The sequence below is a fragment of the Pempheris klunzingeri genome, chromosome 9, assembly GCF_042242105.1.
Source record: "Pempheris klunzingeri isolate RE-2024b chromosome 9, fPemKlu1.hap1, whole genome shotgun sequence".
In the NCBI taxonomy this organism is placed as follows: Eukaryota; Metazoa; Chordata; class Actinopteri; order Acropomatiformes; family Pempheridae; genus Pempheris; species Pempheris klunzingeri.
In genome coordinates, this window is record NC_092020.1 from 741942 (window position 1) to 757227 (window position 15286).

A 15286-nucleotide genomic window follows, 5' to 3' on the forward strand; every position below is an offset into this window, starting at 1 on the left:
ATACTGCACAGACTCACACTGACTTGACACCATGTGTGTCTCCACATCTTATCCCACCTGCACAGCCAGTGAATGTGTGTGTTTTCTGTAGATGCCCTCTACCCAGTGCTACATACCTCACATGCACTGGATGTCGCTCTGGAGGCCACATCTAAAGAGTATGACTGGATGTCCCTGGTTGACTAGTCTGCCAGGCTCTCCTGTGTATTCATTTGGGATAAAACAGCGACAGCAAATATAGTACAGCTGAGCTGTTCTGTCAGATAGCATGTAGCCTAAAGAAGCATGCTTAATCATGCAGAAAAAGCAACAGCCTTTTGTGACATTGTCCTGAGTGTGTTTTCATGCTATGTGCTTAACAAGATACGTGGCTGTTACTTGCTGTAGGGCAGCATGGTATTTTTTTTGTCTATGTATTTGGCATTTGTATTGTTCCACATAAGTCAGAGGAAGGGCAATGCATCCGAAAGGATGGAAAGGGAACCCTTCATAGTCTCATTTCCCTCTCTTCGTACACAAGACCCTTTGATTCTACCATGTACCGTGCTACATGCTAATAATAGATGGCTATCTCTGCAGTGGACAGTGTATTTGATTAAAAACCACTATGCACCACGTCCCCTTGGACCTGATCTGAAATGGGTTCCTGCATGCAACACTAGACAGCAGCATGAGATAGTTACAAAGGAGTCAGTGAAAACATGAACCTGCGATCTTATCAGAAGCCTCTTGCCAACGTGGATCATTTGGCACTAAATCACACGCAAGTTCTCAGCTAGAGTTATATCCATAGAACAGGCAGTGCTCACTGGCCACCCAGCTTGTGTTATGATCCATTGGCTTTCTTTGTGTGAAAAGCCATATTGGTTTCATCTGTGGTGAAATTTTAGGTGGTGATGACTTTGGTTTAAAACCATGTGGAAATTGGTTGTTGTTTACTATCATTCAGTCTGAGGCCTTTTGTATAATTATTTGCATGAGTAGGATTCACTTTCCAAAGATGGAATATCTCAGATTAAGCAGTTGTTTGTAAACATCTTTTGTTTTCCAAGGCTTAAAATGGTAGATCAACAAAGAAGTTAGAAAATGTGAAAAGAGAGGATGAACACGTACACCTCTGGGATGCAACAAGGGTTCCTTTTTTATGACTTCAAGATGTGCAAGGACTTCAAAGGGAGAAGTAACAAGTGTAACTTTGTGGATGTAGAGATGAAGAAATGTGATTTAAGAGGCTGGTATGTAATTCTTCATCTATCGTTAGTGTTACATAAAGTTACGTGAATGTTTTGCTCTCTGCAACGGTCCCATCGTGCATCAAAACAATCAACAGGAGGGAAAATGATGCCAGGCTATTGTGCAGCACAAAACCACATTCGGCACTGTTTTACAATCATTGGAATACAAAATTGCTTCAAGTTGGTTGTGATCAGCGAACAGGCTGAATGAAAGAGGTCATCGGCTTTGTTTACCGCCAGGCTCATGTTGTGAAATCCATCAGCCTTGTTGTATTGTTTCGTGTTGGCCAATGTTCAAGCCTTATGGTGGAATTCTGTGAGTTCCCAGTTTTTCCACCATTGTGATGAACAGAGTAAACAGCTCTTTATACACAATACTTCTATGTGTCTGTCTGAAAATGACAGATGTAATAAAAGCAGCTGTGATCAGTTTTTTTTTTATATTAACAATGGATGGATGGAACAGTGCTACTTTGTTCACAGTGGCAATCCCACAGAGAATGATCAGCTCTAAGGAGCTCAATAGACAGTTTCAAAGCTTTGTTTTTGCTTTCCAATCTGCAGTTTGAGTTTAAGTTCACTTTCATCAGCAATCTTACTGGCCACATCAGCCTGCCATGTTCAGCACAAAAACCCCACTGTATGTTATGCGCCCAGCGCCACCGCCAACAGACGGCAAAGTGAGCAACTAGCTGGTGAACATGGTGGAGAATTTAGCAGGTGAAGAGATTTACATCAGAAGTCCATGCAGAGACTCCAAACATATGCTAATGTTGCTCTGTGTGTGCTGCAAGCACCATTAAGCAACTGATTACTAACATGGTCAACATATCATCTTCCAAGGTGATCTGGTGTTGGTACCAGCTTGTTTTCACTGCCCCCAAGTGGCCAGAAAAATCAGTTACTGCAGGTGCAAGATGGATAAAGATCGATAAGATTGGATGCATTGTGAAGTTTATCAGGACAAATATATTGCTCACTTTAATTGTTGTGTTTCTGCTTGTCGTTCTGCAGGGCCCACCTGGACCACCTGGACCCCCAGGCCAGTCAGGGGAAAAGGTAAGAGGATCTTTCATCCTAACAATACAGTGTCATCAGCTAATAATGGACCTAAAACATTTCTGTAGTGTTAAAGTCGGCCATATTTAATCCTCTCTTTGTCTTCCTCCAGGGTGAGCTTGGTTTACCTGGGCCAGCAGGAGTTGACGGGGAGAAGGTATGATTGTGAAAAAGTTCCATACAGGGTGATAAAATGTATTAGACCATTGTTTATGGATATATATGGTGGTTTGTTCACTTCTCGTTATTATGCTGATCGTGACATTTCCTCCTAATTCTTTGCCTCCAGGGACCTAAAGGTGACATGGGTGCCACTGGATCACCTGGTGAGAGAGGAGAGAAGGGAGAGATGGGGCTCTCTGGGCCTGCTGTAAGTAGTGACAGTAAAGATGTATCTCTGATATACAAACTGTGAAAAGTACATGAATCATCTTTGTGCTTTGTGGGTCAGGGTATGGACGGACATAAAGGAGAGAAGGGCGACTGCAGAATTGAGGATAACCTGGTTAGTGTAGCATCCTTCAGCTAGTCAGTCATGTCTGGGTATGACACGTGTTATATCCTCAGTGGGCCTCCTGCTCCTGTTTGACGCTTGTCATTTCAATGGTGCTCAGGTTCAGATGATTTCCCAGCCCGGCCCTCCCGGCCCACCCGGCCCGCCGGGGGTTCCAGGGTCCCCTGGGTCCATGGTGAGTACTTATGTCACTATCCAAATCCAGGTAGCAATTATTCAAGTCTAGCTTGTTGTTGTTGTTGTTGTTGTTGTTGTTGTAGCGGTCACACTCACAGTGCAAAATGGTTTTCAGGGGCTGCACGGAATGCCTGGTCCTAAGGTAAGACTGCAAGACCATGTGTCCAGTATGTGGGCAAGGCTAGGACTGTACTTTGGTGCTCAGTGTTCCTGCGTTTGTAATGCAGGGTGAGCCTGGGATTGGGATGAAGGGAGAAAAGGGAGACGCCGGCGCTCCTGGATTCAAAGTAAGGGACACTGACGGACTAATAGCATAATAAACCATGATATACCTCGATGTGACACAGTGATGATCATGTACTTTATTTGCAGGGATCAGATGGCGCCCCTGGTTCATCTGGGTCTGACGGCTTAGTGGGTCTTCCAGGTGCCAAGGGTGAAAAAGTGAGCACCCGATCGTGAATGTTTTCACTAAATCTCTTTTTTTTGATTGTGTGTGCTTGAATGAAGCATATATTGTGATTTATATGTGTGATTGTGTGTTTGCAGGGCAGACCAGGGGAGCCTGGACTAGATGTGAGTTTCTTACTTAGAATTTAGTTCTTGATATTTCAAATTAAGTGATTTTCATTTCATTACATTTCTAATCCTTGTATCCAGTCATGATCTTGACCCATTTGTGTCCCTATGTCCAGGGGTTCCCAGGTGTGATGGGCGAGAAAGGTGACCGAGGGGACAGAGGAGAGAAGGTCAGTTCATAGCACAAAAAGAAATATTCAATTATCTTCATCAAAATATAACCAATCAGATATTTGTTTCCCAGTGTTAATGCATCTTGTTCAATATTTCCTGTTTGTGTCCAGGGTGACAGGGGAGCAGTGGGAAAGAGAGGTCTAAAGGGCCAGAAGGGAGAGCAGGGTCCTCCAGGTCTGGACCAGCCTTGTCCTGTGGTATGTCTCCTACACACACACACACACACACACACACACACACACACACACACACACACACACACACACACACACACACACACACACACACACACACACACACACACACACACACACACTGTCCTCTCCCCTTTCAGACATACTGTATGTCACTGCTTTCTTCTGTCCACTCATGTTTTTCTCTGGGTTTCTTCCTCAATGCTGTGAATGTGTAACTGGCTCTTGCTGACAGGGTTGTGATGAGACTAAAGATCTGTCTGATGAGGCACGGCTTTCTTCGCCTCCACCTCCTCCTCTTCCTCCTTCCGGCCCTGAGGCCCCCTGTCCTGTGGTATAGTATCTCTGCTTCCTTCCTCCTCCTTTCGCATCAATACTTCATTTCAATTCTTTCTGTTCAAACACTTTTCATGTCTTTTTCAGACATTCACACACAATCAAAAAGTTTCAACATTAACCAGTTAAGGGCCAAGACAATGTTTATGATTGATAATTATCTAAATAATCAAGCTAAACATCTGACATATTGTTTTTAATCAATGACATAAAGAGACGGAGGATGCAAGGTTTCAAAAATCTACCATTATTCTAACTTGGCTTGATTCTATAACATCAGTTTTCTGATAAGAAGAGCACAATTTAGATCTTATCACAGTTGTTGCTGATATTTGAATCAGCAGGATGCTAAACAGTAAGTTTAGCAGTAACACCAAGCGTTTAAGTATCACATGACATTTTCTGGCTTATTAACTTTCCACTGCCGTTGTGTCTCTGCAGGGACACGATGGGCTGCCCATACCAGGCTGTTGGCACAAGGTGAGTGTTAAGAGGTCGAACATTGTTTTTGCTTTGTTTTTTATTAAAGCATATTATGAACTAATGAAATGATGAGCATTTCATTATTAGACAGAAGCTTGCACAGTCAGGGAATAATGTAAGAAGCTAACACTATAATCAAAGCATACATTGAGATTATTACTCATGGACTGTCAGCATTAAATTCATTGCTTGACTCTGATTTTACACAGGGGCATTTTGTAAGTATATTACAGCATGTGAGCTAGTAATTGTAAAGCATGAGTGTTTAAGGTCAGGATTTTAATTTAATATAGTACTAATAATCAATCCTTACTCTTCTTTTGCAGTGATGACTAACCAGCAGCATGGAATCTGTACATATTGATATGGTATATATATTGCAATTGAATACTACACCAACAACTCCCTTTTTTTCATAAAACGTTTTATATAATATATTGAGATTTTTTTAACAAGGAAATTTTTTGAGTCTACAGTATTATGAAAACTTTCTTAAACTCTAGAGATCCAGTGTTGTTGTGAATGCAGCTGTGGTTTTGAAGAGAAGAAGCTGAGCTGGCGGTGGGACTCTTACTTTGAAGGACAGTCCAGTCCAGCTGCCTCACTAACAAAGTCTGACTTGCTGCCTGATTGTAATCTTGAACGCTGTGTGGCTATGACGGCGTGCGCACTCACCCTGTCTCACGGATGGATGCTTGGATGGATGGACAGATCTCATGGCTGTGGCAGATGGAGGAGTGTGGGTCAGTACTCTCTTCTCCTCTCTCTCTGTTTTCTCAAAGGAGGAAATGGCGAGACAGAAGCTCAAACGCAAGCGTCTCTCTCAGCCCTGAAGGTGTGCGGGGGCCTGGCGGAGAAAGGACACAAAGACAGGCAGAGAGCACAAAGTGCAGATTGGCCTTGATGACGCAGAGCGAGCCATGTAATGCCTCGGTGTCACACTGAACACTCAGATCCTCCGTTATGGAAACTCCAGGAGGGAGCGAACACTGCATTTCCACATTCACCTGAGAATGGAAGACACGCCTGTGGCTGATGGTGCTGCGCAATAGCTTGATAACCGGTCCAAGCTATTTGGGAGTCACAGACGTCACTGGCACATAAGGAGGGATTTCCTGCACAGATACATTGAACATGTTGTGATGGTCTCTTTGAATGGCTCTTTTTGTGAAAGCTTTCACTAATTAAATGCATGATCATAACAAGGAGCCGTGTTGTTTAGCATCCTGACAGCTTGTATGACTTGTGGTCCCTCTTTGAAATGTCAAATGACGGCACATTCATTTTCTTTTGCAATAGGCGGCCTTTAATAGTCTTTCCATTTGAACAAGCCACTCAGAAAAGTCCGTAAGTCTGCCTTTTTATGGCTTACACTTGTGTCAGTGGTGACTCGTGTGTTATTTTGTTATATTCTTACCTATTTTTGTCCATTCCTGCATTTCCATGATTGTGGAATAAATAGATAGAGAAACATCAAGGCCAGATCTGAAGGAACCATTTACAGTATTCATAATAAACCAGCGTTTCAGTTGCCTTGACAGATGATTGCCAATCAAATTATTTCCTCAGTAATTTTCAGTGTAACTGATGCATTTTGACTGATCATTCTCCTTTAATCACTGACGAAGACATGTTTAACGTTGCCAGTTTCTCTGGACAACAGTGTAAGTTCTTGCTGCTGATTTAAATGTGTGTTGTTTGTTTGATATTTCTGAATAAATATGAGTCATTTGGACTGAAGAACTAACAGACTAAAGTATGAAATATAAATCAAATGTATACAGAACCATTGTTTCTGGGGGCAATTATTCATTTTTATTCAGCAATACACCTTCAGCACAGTTCGCATTTTGTGTGCGTGCTTCCTTTCAGCTATCACAACAAGTTTTTCAGCTATCAAATGAGTTTTATTAGTGTGTTTTGGTCTTTGTATTTTTTTCTCTGATGGAGTAATCACTTGGTGCTTAAATACTTCTGCTTCTCACACGACACACACATGTCCACAGTTCACACATGTGCAGCATTGTATAAACACATGTTGAACTTAGAAAAAAATACATTTTACTTTTATTTTTATTGTTCTTTTTTCAAGTATTTGGCTACATGTATACAGGACAGAGATTTCATGAAATCATTATTTGGTTCTGTTTACAGGGATAGAAGCACGCACACTAGAATAGAAACGTTTTTTAGTGGACATCTGACGGTTCTTCATTGTATTAGTTGCACTTTTTGATACAATATGATTTTTTTTAAGACAGGATACATATTCAGGTTAATCAGAAGACCCAGTTGACAAGCAGTCATTTACAACATTTTCATTGTTAGCCTGAATATGAACAATCAGACTGTTTTATGGGCTGATTTAGCTTCAGTTACCTTCAACACAAAGGCTGCTAAACATTTCAAATTGCGATGCTTTCCGACAACCACAAACATTGCAACATTTGCAAATTTCAAACAGGGTCAGTATTAGTATTGTTTGAAGTATGCTGTTTTTTTTTTAATGGTGTGATTTTAGTCAAGATCTTCAAATAAATCAGAGGAACACAAATGTATATGTGATGTATTAAAATAGAATTTGCTCTTCCAATCAGATAACTTGCTGAAAAGGTAATGTAGCAGAAGGACAACGGTGGTTCAGCTTTATTTTTGTAAAAATCATTTTACAAAGTTTGACATTTTTCATGTCGGTGGGATAAATATGTTGTTGTGTTACTTTAGAAGGATTTTGTCAGTAATACCAGTGCTACGAATATTAAACCTATACTGCACCTGTCATTTATTAAGTTAAAGCTAATCTAGAAACGCTTTCCATAAAAACAATTATCTGTCAATACGTTGAATATCATTAAGCTAAAATAGACCAGCTGACACACAAACTTTGTTTAAGAATCATTAAAAAAAAGTCGAGTGAGAAATTATATCAAAAAGCGTAATGATTTAACTGTAAACTAATACACAGTTCTTAGCATGATATCACTGGAAGCTGATGGTTATCTGACATTTAACATTATTATATGTGTTTATTTCTTTTACAGATTCTATCACTTTCAGTTTTTAAGGCTTAATGGGGTCAGTAAATGGCACAATGTTTCAGTACAGTTTGGTGTTTTAGCAGGTCACGTATCAAAGTATTAGCTTGATTTTGTGAGAATGTTTTTTTCTTTCTGGTTGTGCATTTGGTTGTAAAAGAATTAAGCTATTTTTGTAATTACTTGTCTAAAAATGTATAACATGAAATCCAGTCCACTAAATATGTAGACTGAAGTAAACTCTCCAATTGTATGTGTTTTTTTGTGTCTATTAAATCATAATTATGTAAAATCATTCAGTTTCATTCATTTTACATTAATTGAACATCAAGATGTTTAACCAGTCGTGCAGCATACTGCATGCACAGACAGGCATGTAATTACCGTGAAGCATTTCATTATTCAAGGAAGGAAATTAATTTGGGCGGAGAGGAATAAAATGTATACTAGCTGCACAAAATACAATAATAGAGGCATGCCAAAAAGAACAATACCAGAAAAACTAAAGTCATGCACGTCCTTTAATAGATATTTACACAAAGAGAGAGCAAAAGGGAGTTCTTACATGGTCTCTACCATCTCCTCTAATATCTGAAACTTGCTACCCAGCAGGTTAAAAAGTTCCCATTATTTGACAGACAACTGCGGAAGCATCTACAGCCACAGCAGCTCTACCGTCTTAGTTTAGACACTAAGTGCAGCTAGAGGCTGATGTATCAGCATGTCTTTAGTTTTGTAAGTATTTGGTTATAAACTTTGAATTGGGAACACTTTGAATGAAAGGTCAGGGGGTCACCAAAGTAAATATATTTCATCCTGACAAGGGCAAATTTTATGGCAGTTCAAATGAGAGATTTGAGTTGAGGGATTTCATTACTAAACAAAATGCCACCAATGTCATGGTGGCTCAAGAGGAAAAAATCCAGGGATGTCTAAACAAAATATCTTCATCCTTTAGTTGCTTAGATATTTCCGACTGACAAACCAACAATCGCCATCCACAGGGCCACGTCGCTAGCGTGGAAAAAAACCTGAAGTCAGAAATAACCAGCGCTATATTCAGATACACACCCTGCAGATATTAGTGAAAAAGTTGCCAGAAAGTGAATGTGATGTATTCTGTGTTCACTGCCACTTGCAGGTTGCTGTTGACCGCTGACACATTGTGGAAAGCTCCAAATCAAAAGAGTGTTTCATTAACTTAAACAGACTCTGCACCACACAAGACCAGCCGGACGTTTCCTCTCATCCGAGCATGATGGTGGCATCAGTGTTTCCCTGGACCATCTGACTCAGATGTGCCAGTGAGAAGGATACTGGTGTGTCAGCCCCTAGGCTACTGAAATGTGCTCTTAATTTCACAAATTATATCAAACAAATACAGAAACATTTTCACAAATTATTTTCATATGCCCTCCATCGTTAGGACATGTGTCGAATGAGCTCATTGTTTCTAAACAACAGGTTACACAACTGGTTATAGTTGATCCATGTGAGAGGGAACAAAGGCATACAACATTAACATCCCCTCTAACTGTTTACAGTAACTCCAGATTTCATGTCTTTAATTTTCAGTAATAGCCAGTTTTCAATTAACAAATGACCCTGTGTTCATGGTTCAGTGTTTGTGACGATTAAATTGGTGCCACATTTGTTAGAGTACATGACCATCGGAGATTGTTAAATAATAATAATTAACACTTGATGACACCACAAGGATCATTCAAGAAATATTCTACCTATGACTTCATTACAAGATAATCAGATGCTGGTGTCATTAACAATGATGCCACACGATGCAGTATTTACATCATGATACTATAGAAGCCTGCTGCGATGGCAAAAAGAGGATCCTCCAAGTCATTATAATAAGAAACTTTCTCAAAATAATGGCTCAGTATTTCATGATAATGACTTATTTTGAAAAAATGACTTACATGAATAAAACAGTATTAGAAGTGATGGGAAATCTAACCATTGTCTTTGTACATTCATAGGTGGGTCTGGTGTTATTATTAATTGATATTAGGCCTTTTTCACAGTAGACATTTTGTCACAGTAGGAAAGTCACAGGTGTTAATAACATTAACCATCTTAAGCCGTGACAGTGTGCAGTGAGCCAGCGTGCTCATGAACATGAGATAAAGTATCTTGTAAAAATATGATTATTTAGAAATACATTTGTAAGTAGTTTGAATGACATTTGTACTTTTAATAACTGATATCAACATTATAAAATGATTTAATGTAGTCCATAGTGAGAGCAGCTCTAATGGACTAGATATTACCTTGTGACACAGCTTGTCGTATTGTCTGGTGTGTATGAGCTACTATCCATTATTAAAAAATCAGGTAATTCTTATACTCAGTTATGAACCAAATTAAAGCAGGACTTTGGTTTTTGTATTTACATGAAAATATGTGACATTTATGTATAATGTGTGTGTGTGTGTGTGTGTGTGTGTGTGTGTGTGTGTTTTACTGCTAGGCCTACATCGTTCTTATTTTGACTTTCATGACTCTCATAAAATCATGAAATAACATAACTGGGTCTATTATCATGTTTTCCTTTTAATTTTGCTGTTACATTCTCTCTCATTTTGTATTTTGATGTAGTAAAGTGTTTTATATCAAATAAATCATAAGTGATGGTATTTCTTAACTATTTTAAATCATCAGTTCCTTTAATGTGCAAAATGCAATTGTTATAACTATGTTTCTCACATAAAGTAAGAAATTAAGTTATAAAGTTCATCCACGGCCCTGTAGTCTGATTTTGCATGGTGAAGGTATGAAGTCCACATTTCCCAGAGTCCTTTGCGGGCTGTTCACCCCTCAAAGTTATTGCATCCGGGTGTGAACTTCCTTTTCCTCTGTGCCCTGATGCGATGAGGACCTAGGTTTTTCAGGACCGCTGAAAAATCCGAATCCATCCTTGCTACAGGCACCACCGAACCTCGCCAGAATGACCGAGCAGATGACAGTGAGGGGGACCCTGAAGGGCCACAGTGGATGGGTCACCCAGATCGCCACTACGCCCCAATATCCCGACATGATTCTGTCGGCGTCCCGAGGTGAGGCTTCCCCCGCCGGCTCCGCCAACATGGCTGGGTTAGCACCAGTCGGCTAGTTGGTTTGCTGCTTTAGACAAACTAAAGTGCTGGTGCGCGTGATACCTGAAATATGAATAAAGCAGCCACTCAGGCCTGTCGTGTTTTGTGTAGTTTGTCTTGTACTCTGACAGAATCCGCTCAAACTCAGAAGAAGGAAGGAGAAAGACCCCGGCTAGTCAGGCTAGCTAACTGGCTAATCTGGCTAATCTGGCGTCATCTGTAGTTCAGATACCCACCGTGCATCAGTGACACGTGTAATAACACACTAGTGTGGTAACACACAGCAGAGTGTGGACCTGTCAGTACTGTGTCCCTAATGTAGAGCCTATAAAGTGTTTGACAGCTTTCATTGGACAGGAACTCGTACAATGCTAACGTTACATGCTAATGGTCAATGTGTGCTTTCTCCAGACTGAAGTATGGTCATTGACTTACTAGACAACCTCCTCCTGTGGCTGTTTTTCAGACAGGTCAATCATCATGTGGAAGCTGACCCGTGATGAAACCAACTATGGCATCCCCCAGCGCTCCTTGAAGGGCCACTCTCACTTTGTAAGTGATGTTGTCATCTCCTCGGATGGACAGTTTGCCCTGTCAGGTGCCTGGGACCATACCCTCCGCCTGTGGGACCTCACCACGTAAGGAACATTGCTCTGGGGTTTAAGGTTGGGAAGCAGGTTCCCCTGTGTGTGTCCATGTGGAGCACAGGTTAAAGTTGAGCACGGAAGTCTTTTCATTGCTGCGAGCACTTACCTTTTAGTACTCAAACCAGGAGATAAGTAGGTTTGTTAAACTCCACACTCTTTATGTAGACCAGGTGTAACTTAGCCACAGGAATCACAAGTAACTAATGCCAAAATGACAGCAAAGGACTTTCATAGCTGAGTTATGCCAGACCTTTACTGAGCCTGTCTCCATACATCAGCATGTGTTAAATACTATATTAAACATAATTATACAGTCAACACTAGATTAACAGACTTATATGTTCCTTTGTTTCAAAACATAAGCCCATTGAGCTGCTGTTGCTGTCTGTCTTTATCTGCCAGTCCCTGATGCAACACAGCAGTCGTTAAAATTCAGTTTTATCCAAACTGTCCCTCGGGCACCACTCGGACCAGATCTCCACAACCCATGGAAGTGTCATGGCTGAAATTTCATGTTTCTGGAGAATCATAGAACCATAGATTGTTTGTTGTCTTGTAGTACTTGTTTCTTTAACCATAATGGACATTTTAAATGGCAGTGACTGTGTGTCATTTCTCAGGTCACCACTTTAGTGACAAAGTTAAATGAATTATGTCAATAGGAGGCAGTAATGGACCTGAAGATCTTGCTCTCAGCTATGCAAAGAGGTTAATGACCAAATGTGTGCTAAACTTTTCATCGTCACCCAGTTCTTGTCTCCATTTTGCTGGACTGTCCATCCACAGCCCTCTAGTATGAACACAGGAAAGTCTTAACTGTGCACTTTTGGAATAATTCTTTGCTCTAGTGATACTAAACACGCTTCCTTCCACCTGAGTGTCTTAAGATGTGCAACATTTTGATCTGAAACATTTGATGCTTCCCCAGTGGCGTCACTACCCGCCGATTTGTCGGGCACACCAAGGATGTTTTGAGCGTGGCCTTTTCTGCTGATAACCGCCAGATTGTGTCTGGCTCCCGGGACAAGACCATCAAGCTGTGGAACACTCTTGGAGTCTGCAAGTACACCATCCAGGTGAGCTGCCAACTCATGTTGTCTACTGAGTAGCCGTCAGTCTCTCTGCCAGTGGAATTGGATTTTAGTGGATTTATGGATTTATTTAGTGGTAATGGCCTTGTGCTACTTCGACTTCAAAGTTGAAACTTTGCAATCCTTATTAGCTGAAAAACCTAACTGCCCTTAAATGTAACTTCCTCATATTGATGTCAAAAGGTAACATGCTGCTCACCCAGTCATCAGTGGAAATATTACCTTTACAAGACTACTTTTGGTGTAAAATCCTGTCTTGCCATGCCTTAATATACTCCAAAGTATGCAGTGACCTTTGGTTTGAGTCTGTGTGTATACTTCAGCTTTGTGTTGCTAATAAGCAGCCAGATGGAACACTTTACTGTAGACAGCCATGATTTTCCCACCCTGCTTGCCTGATCAGAGAAGATAATCATTTCATCTGGCCATTAAACAAACAGAATAAATCACTAATGTTGTGTAACCAGAGAGTTGTGCATTGAGAATATTTGTTCCTCCTCCATTTGCAGGAAGAGGGCCATTCTGAGTGGACGTCATGCGTGCGCTTCTCCCCCAACAGCAGCAACCCCATCATTGTTTCCTGCGGCTGGGACAAGATGGTCAAGGTATGTTATTGAGTGTATAACAAATGCTCAAGTGGTAAACTGGTCAGCATTGTTTCAAAACTCCTTAGCTTTTGCCTTTGAGATCCCTTACTTGCACTTAAGATTCACCTTTCATTTTACTGAACTGCTAAACTGCCTTTCATTCCATAACAATGACAATAAATATCTATTCTAGCTATATTTCTGGTTCTTTTTAAGCAGCAAAAATACTTTTAACGAAAAACTGTCCTGAATCCCCAGACCTTCTCACCGATAATAATTTGAGTTTAAGGGTGCATGTAATGTAATCTGCCTGTCCTTTTGCTTCTAGGTGTGGAACCTGGCCAACTGCAAGCTGAAGACCAACCACATTGGTCACTCCGGCTACCTGAACACAGTGACCGTCTCTCCTGATGGCTCCCTGTGTGCATCTGGTGGAAAGGTATTAATAATTACAATACAACCTCACCTATTATGGACTCAGTTGAACCACAGCTGGCAGGTTTCAGCAGTGATGAAAGCTTAAGAAGCATCTGTTTAGCAGTGATGATAAAGAGGCTGTTTCTGAGTGTTACCTGCATTTTGAAAAGTTCATCCTATTAATGCTGAAGATTTGTAAAAATGATGTGACAAACTCCCTAGTTGTTCACAGCACCATGTTAATCTAGAAATGGACTATATTCATGATTTTGGTTTTTGAAGCATGTTTGTTTTCTTTCGTCCAGGACGGCCAGGCCATGCTGTGGGACTTGAATGAGGGCAAGCACCTCTACACCCTGGACAGTGGTGACAACATCAATGCCCTCTGCTTCAGCCCCAACCGTTACTGGCTGTGTGCCGCCACCGGCCCCAGTATCAAGATCTGGGTAAAAGACTTCATTCTGAATATCTCCTGATCAATATGTGGTGAATTGAAGCTACAGTGTTCAAGTGCAGTGATGAAACTTTCAATGCCAACTGTATTCTTTGATGATAAAGAGGCTGTTTCTGAGCTCTAACCTAGACCGATGTATTCATTTTGTCTGCAATATCTTCTGTCATTGATCCTTTTCTACTTCTGAGCAGTTGCCGATTACACTTCCTCTGTTGTTCTCTTGTAGGATCTGGAGGGCAAGATCATTGTGGATGAGCTGAGACAGGAGGTGATCAGCACAAACAGCAAGGCTGAGCCCCCACAGTGTACTTCCCTGGCATGGTCTGCTGATGGACAGGTACAACACTCTCTGCCCTGTAGGATTTCTCTGTGAAGATGTCTAACTATGCCACCAATTTGTGGTTTTAATGTTGAATCCCCAGTGATTATACCCATTCACTTTTAACTCTGATGTCCGCTGCTGACAGTCCTGCAAATATGAGGGGCACTAAGAACATGTTAACACGTGTAACTATTGGACTATAGATTGACAAACTTGAGTAATCAATCATCTGTCCTGCTTTCTTTACAGACCCTGTTTGCTGGCTACACTGACAACCTGATCAGAGTGTGGCAGGTCACCATTGGAACCCGATAAGAACGTTTCATTGAAGCAACTTTGAATAAAAGACTGTTTGAAAAGAACATGGCTTCTGTTTTGGTTTCAGCAGTCTGACTATAATGTATACAACATGATTTTCTTTCCTTTTTTGAACTTAAATTTTACACAATGGTTGACATTAGAAGGGACAAAGGTGCATTTAAAGCCTCAATGAAGCAGCAAAAAATTATTTGAGGGTTTATTAAACACTTAAAGTAAATCAGAACTTATGTGAGATCATCAGTGAGACAGTAATATTTTGGTCATTTGATTTGTGGAAATACTTAAACTTGGTACATAAAGTGTCCCTGCATAATTTGTGTGAAAGAAGTTGTCTTCTGAAATAATTTTCCTCACATACACAAATGAATATTGACTGATTACTCATTTCATAAACTATGTACCAATCTGCCCAGTCTGTTGTGCCTTTTGTAGATTGGCCTGCTTGACTTGCCGTAGACTGGAGATGGTATCCTAGCAACCCAGAGACATGAAGAGCACGGGGCTGTAGCCGGTAACAGCAGTTTGGACCTTTTTACATTTTAAAACGT

General features: G+C 40.8%; 2 protein-coding genes across 2 annotated transcripts in view; both read left to right on the top strand.

Moving 5' to 3' along the window:
- The window catches only part of LOC139207446 (collagen alpha-1(XXIII) chain), a 113767-nt gene extending 105730 nt beyond the window's left edge, over nt 1-8037 (top strand). The window contains exons 18-31 of the mRNA XM_070837169.1: nt 2250-2294; nt 2407-2451; nt 2584-2664; nt 2746-2799; nt 2909-2983; nt 3101-3127; nt 3213-3272; nt 3358-3429; nt 3535-3561; nt 3681-3734; nt 3849-3935; nt 4168-4266; nt 4710-4748; nt 5078-8037. Of these exons, the coding sequence (XP_070693270.1) occupies nt 2250-2294; nt 2407-2451; nt 2584-2664; nt 2746-2799; nt 2909-2983; nt 3101-3127; nt 3213-3272; nt 3358-3429; nt 3535-3561; nt 3681-3734; nt 3849-3935; nt 4168-4266; nt 4710-4748; nt 5078-5080 (768 nt within the window). The 3' untranslated portion in view covers nt 5081-8037. The remainder of the gene's footprint in view (nt 1-2249; nt 2295-2406; nt 2452-2583; nt 2665-2745; nt 2800-2908; nt 2984-3100; nt 3128-3212; nt 3273-3357; nt 3430-3534; nt 3562-3680; nt 3735-3848; nt 3936-4167; nt 4267-4709; nt 4749-5077) is intronic.
- Nucleotides 8038-10653: 2616 nt separating this feature from the next.
- Nucleotides 10654-14779, top strand: rack1 (receptor for activated C kinase 1). The gene is made up of 8 exons (XM_070836758.1): nt 10654-10860; nt 11366-11537; nt 12475-12622; nt 13147-13242; nt 13553-13663; nt 13947-14087; nt 14322-14432; nt 14667-14779. Exons 1-8 carry the CDS (start codon nt 10752-10754, stop codon nt 14730-14732), a joined length of 954 nt encoding a protein of 317 aa, XP_070692859.1. The 5' UTR covers nt 10654-10751; the 3' UTR covers nt 14733-14779.
- The last annotated feature ends 507 nt before the right edge of the window (nt 14780-15286 follow it).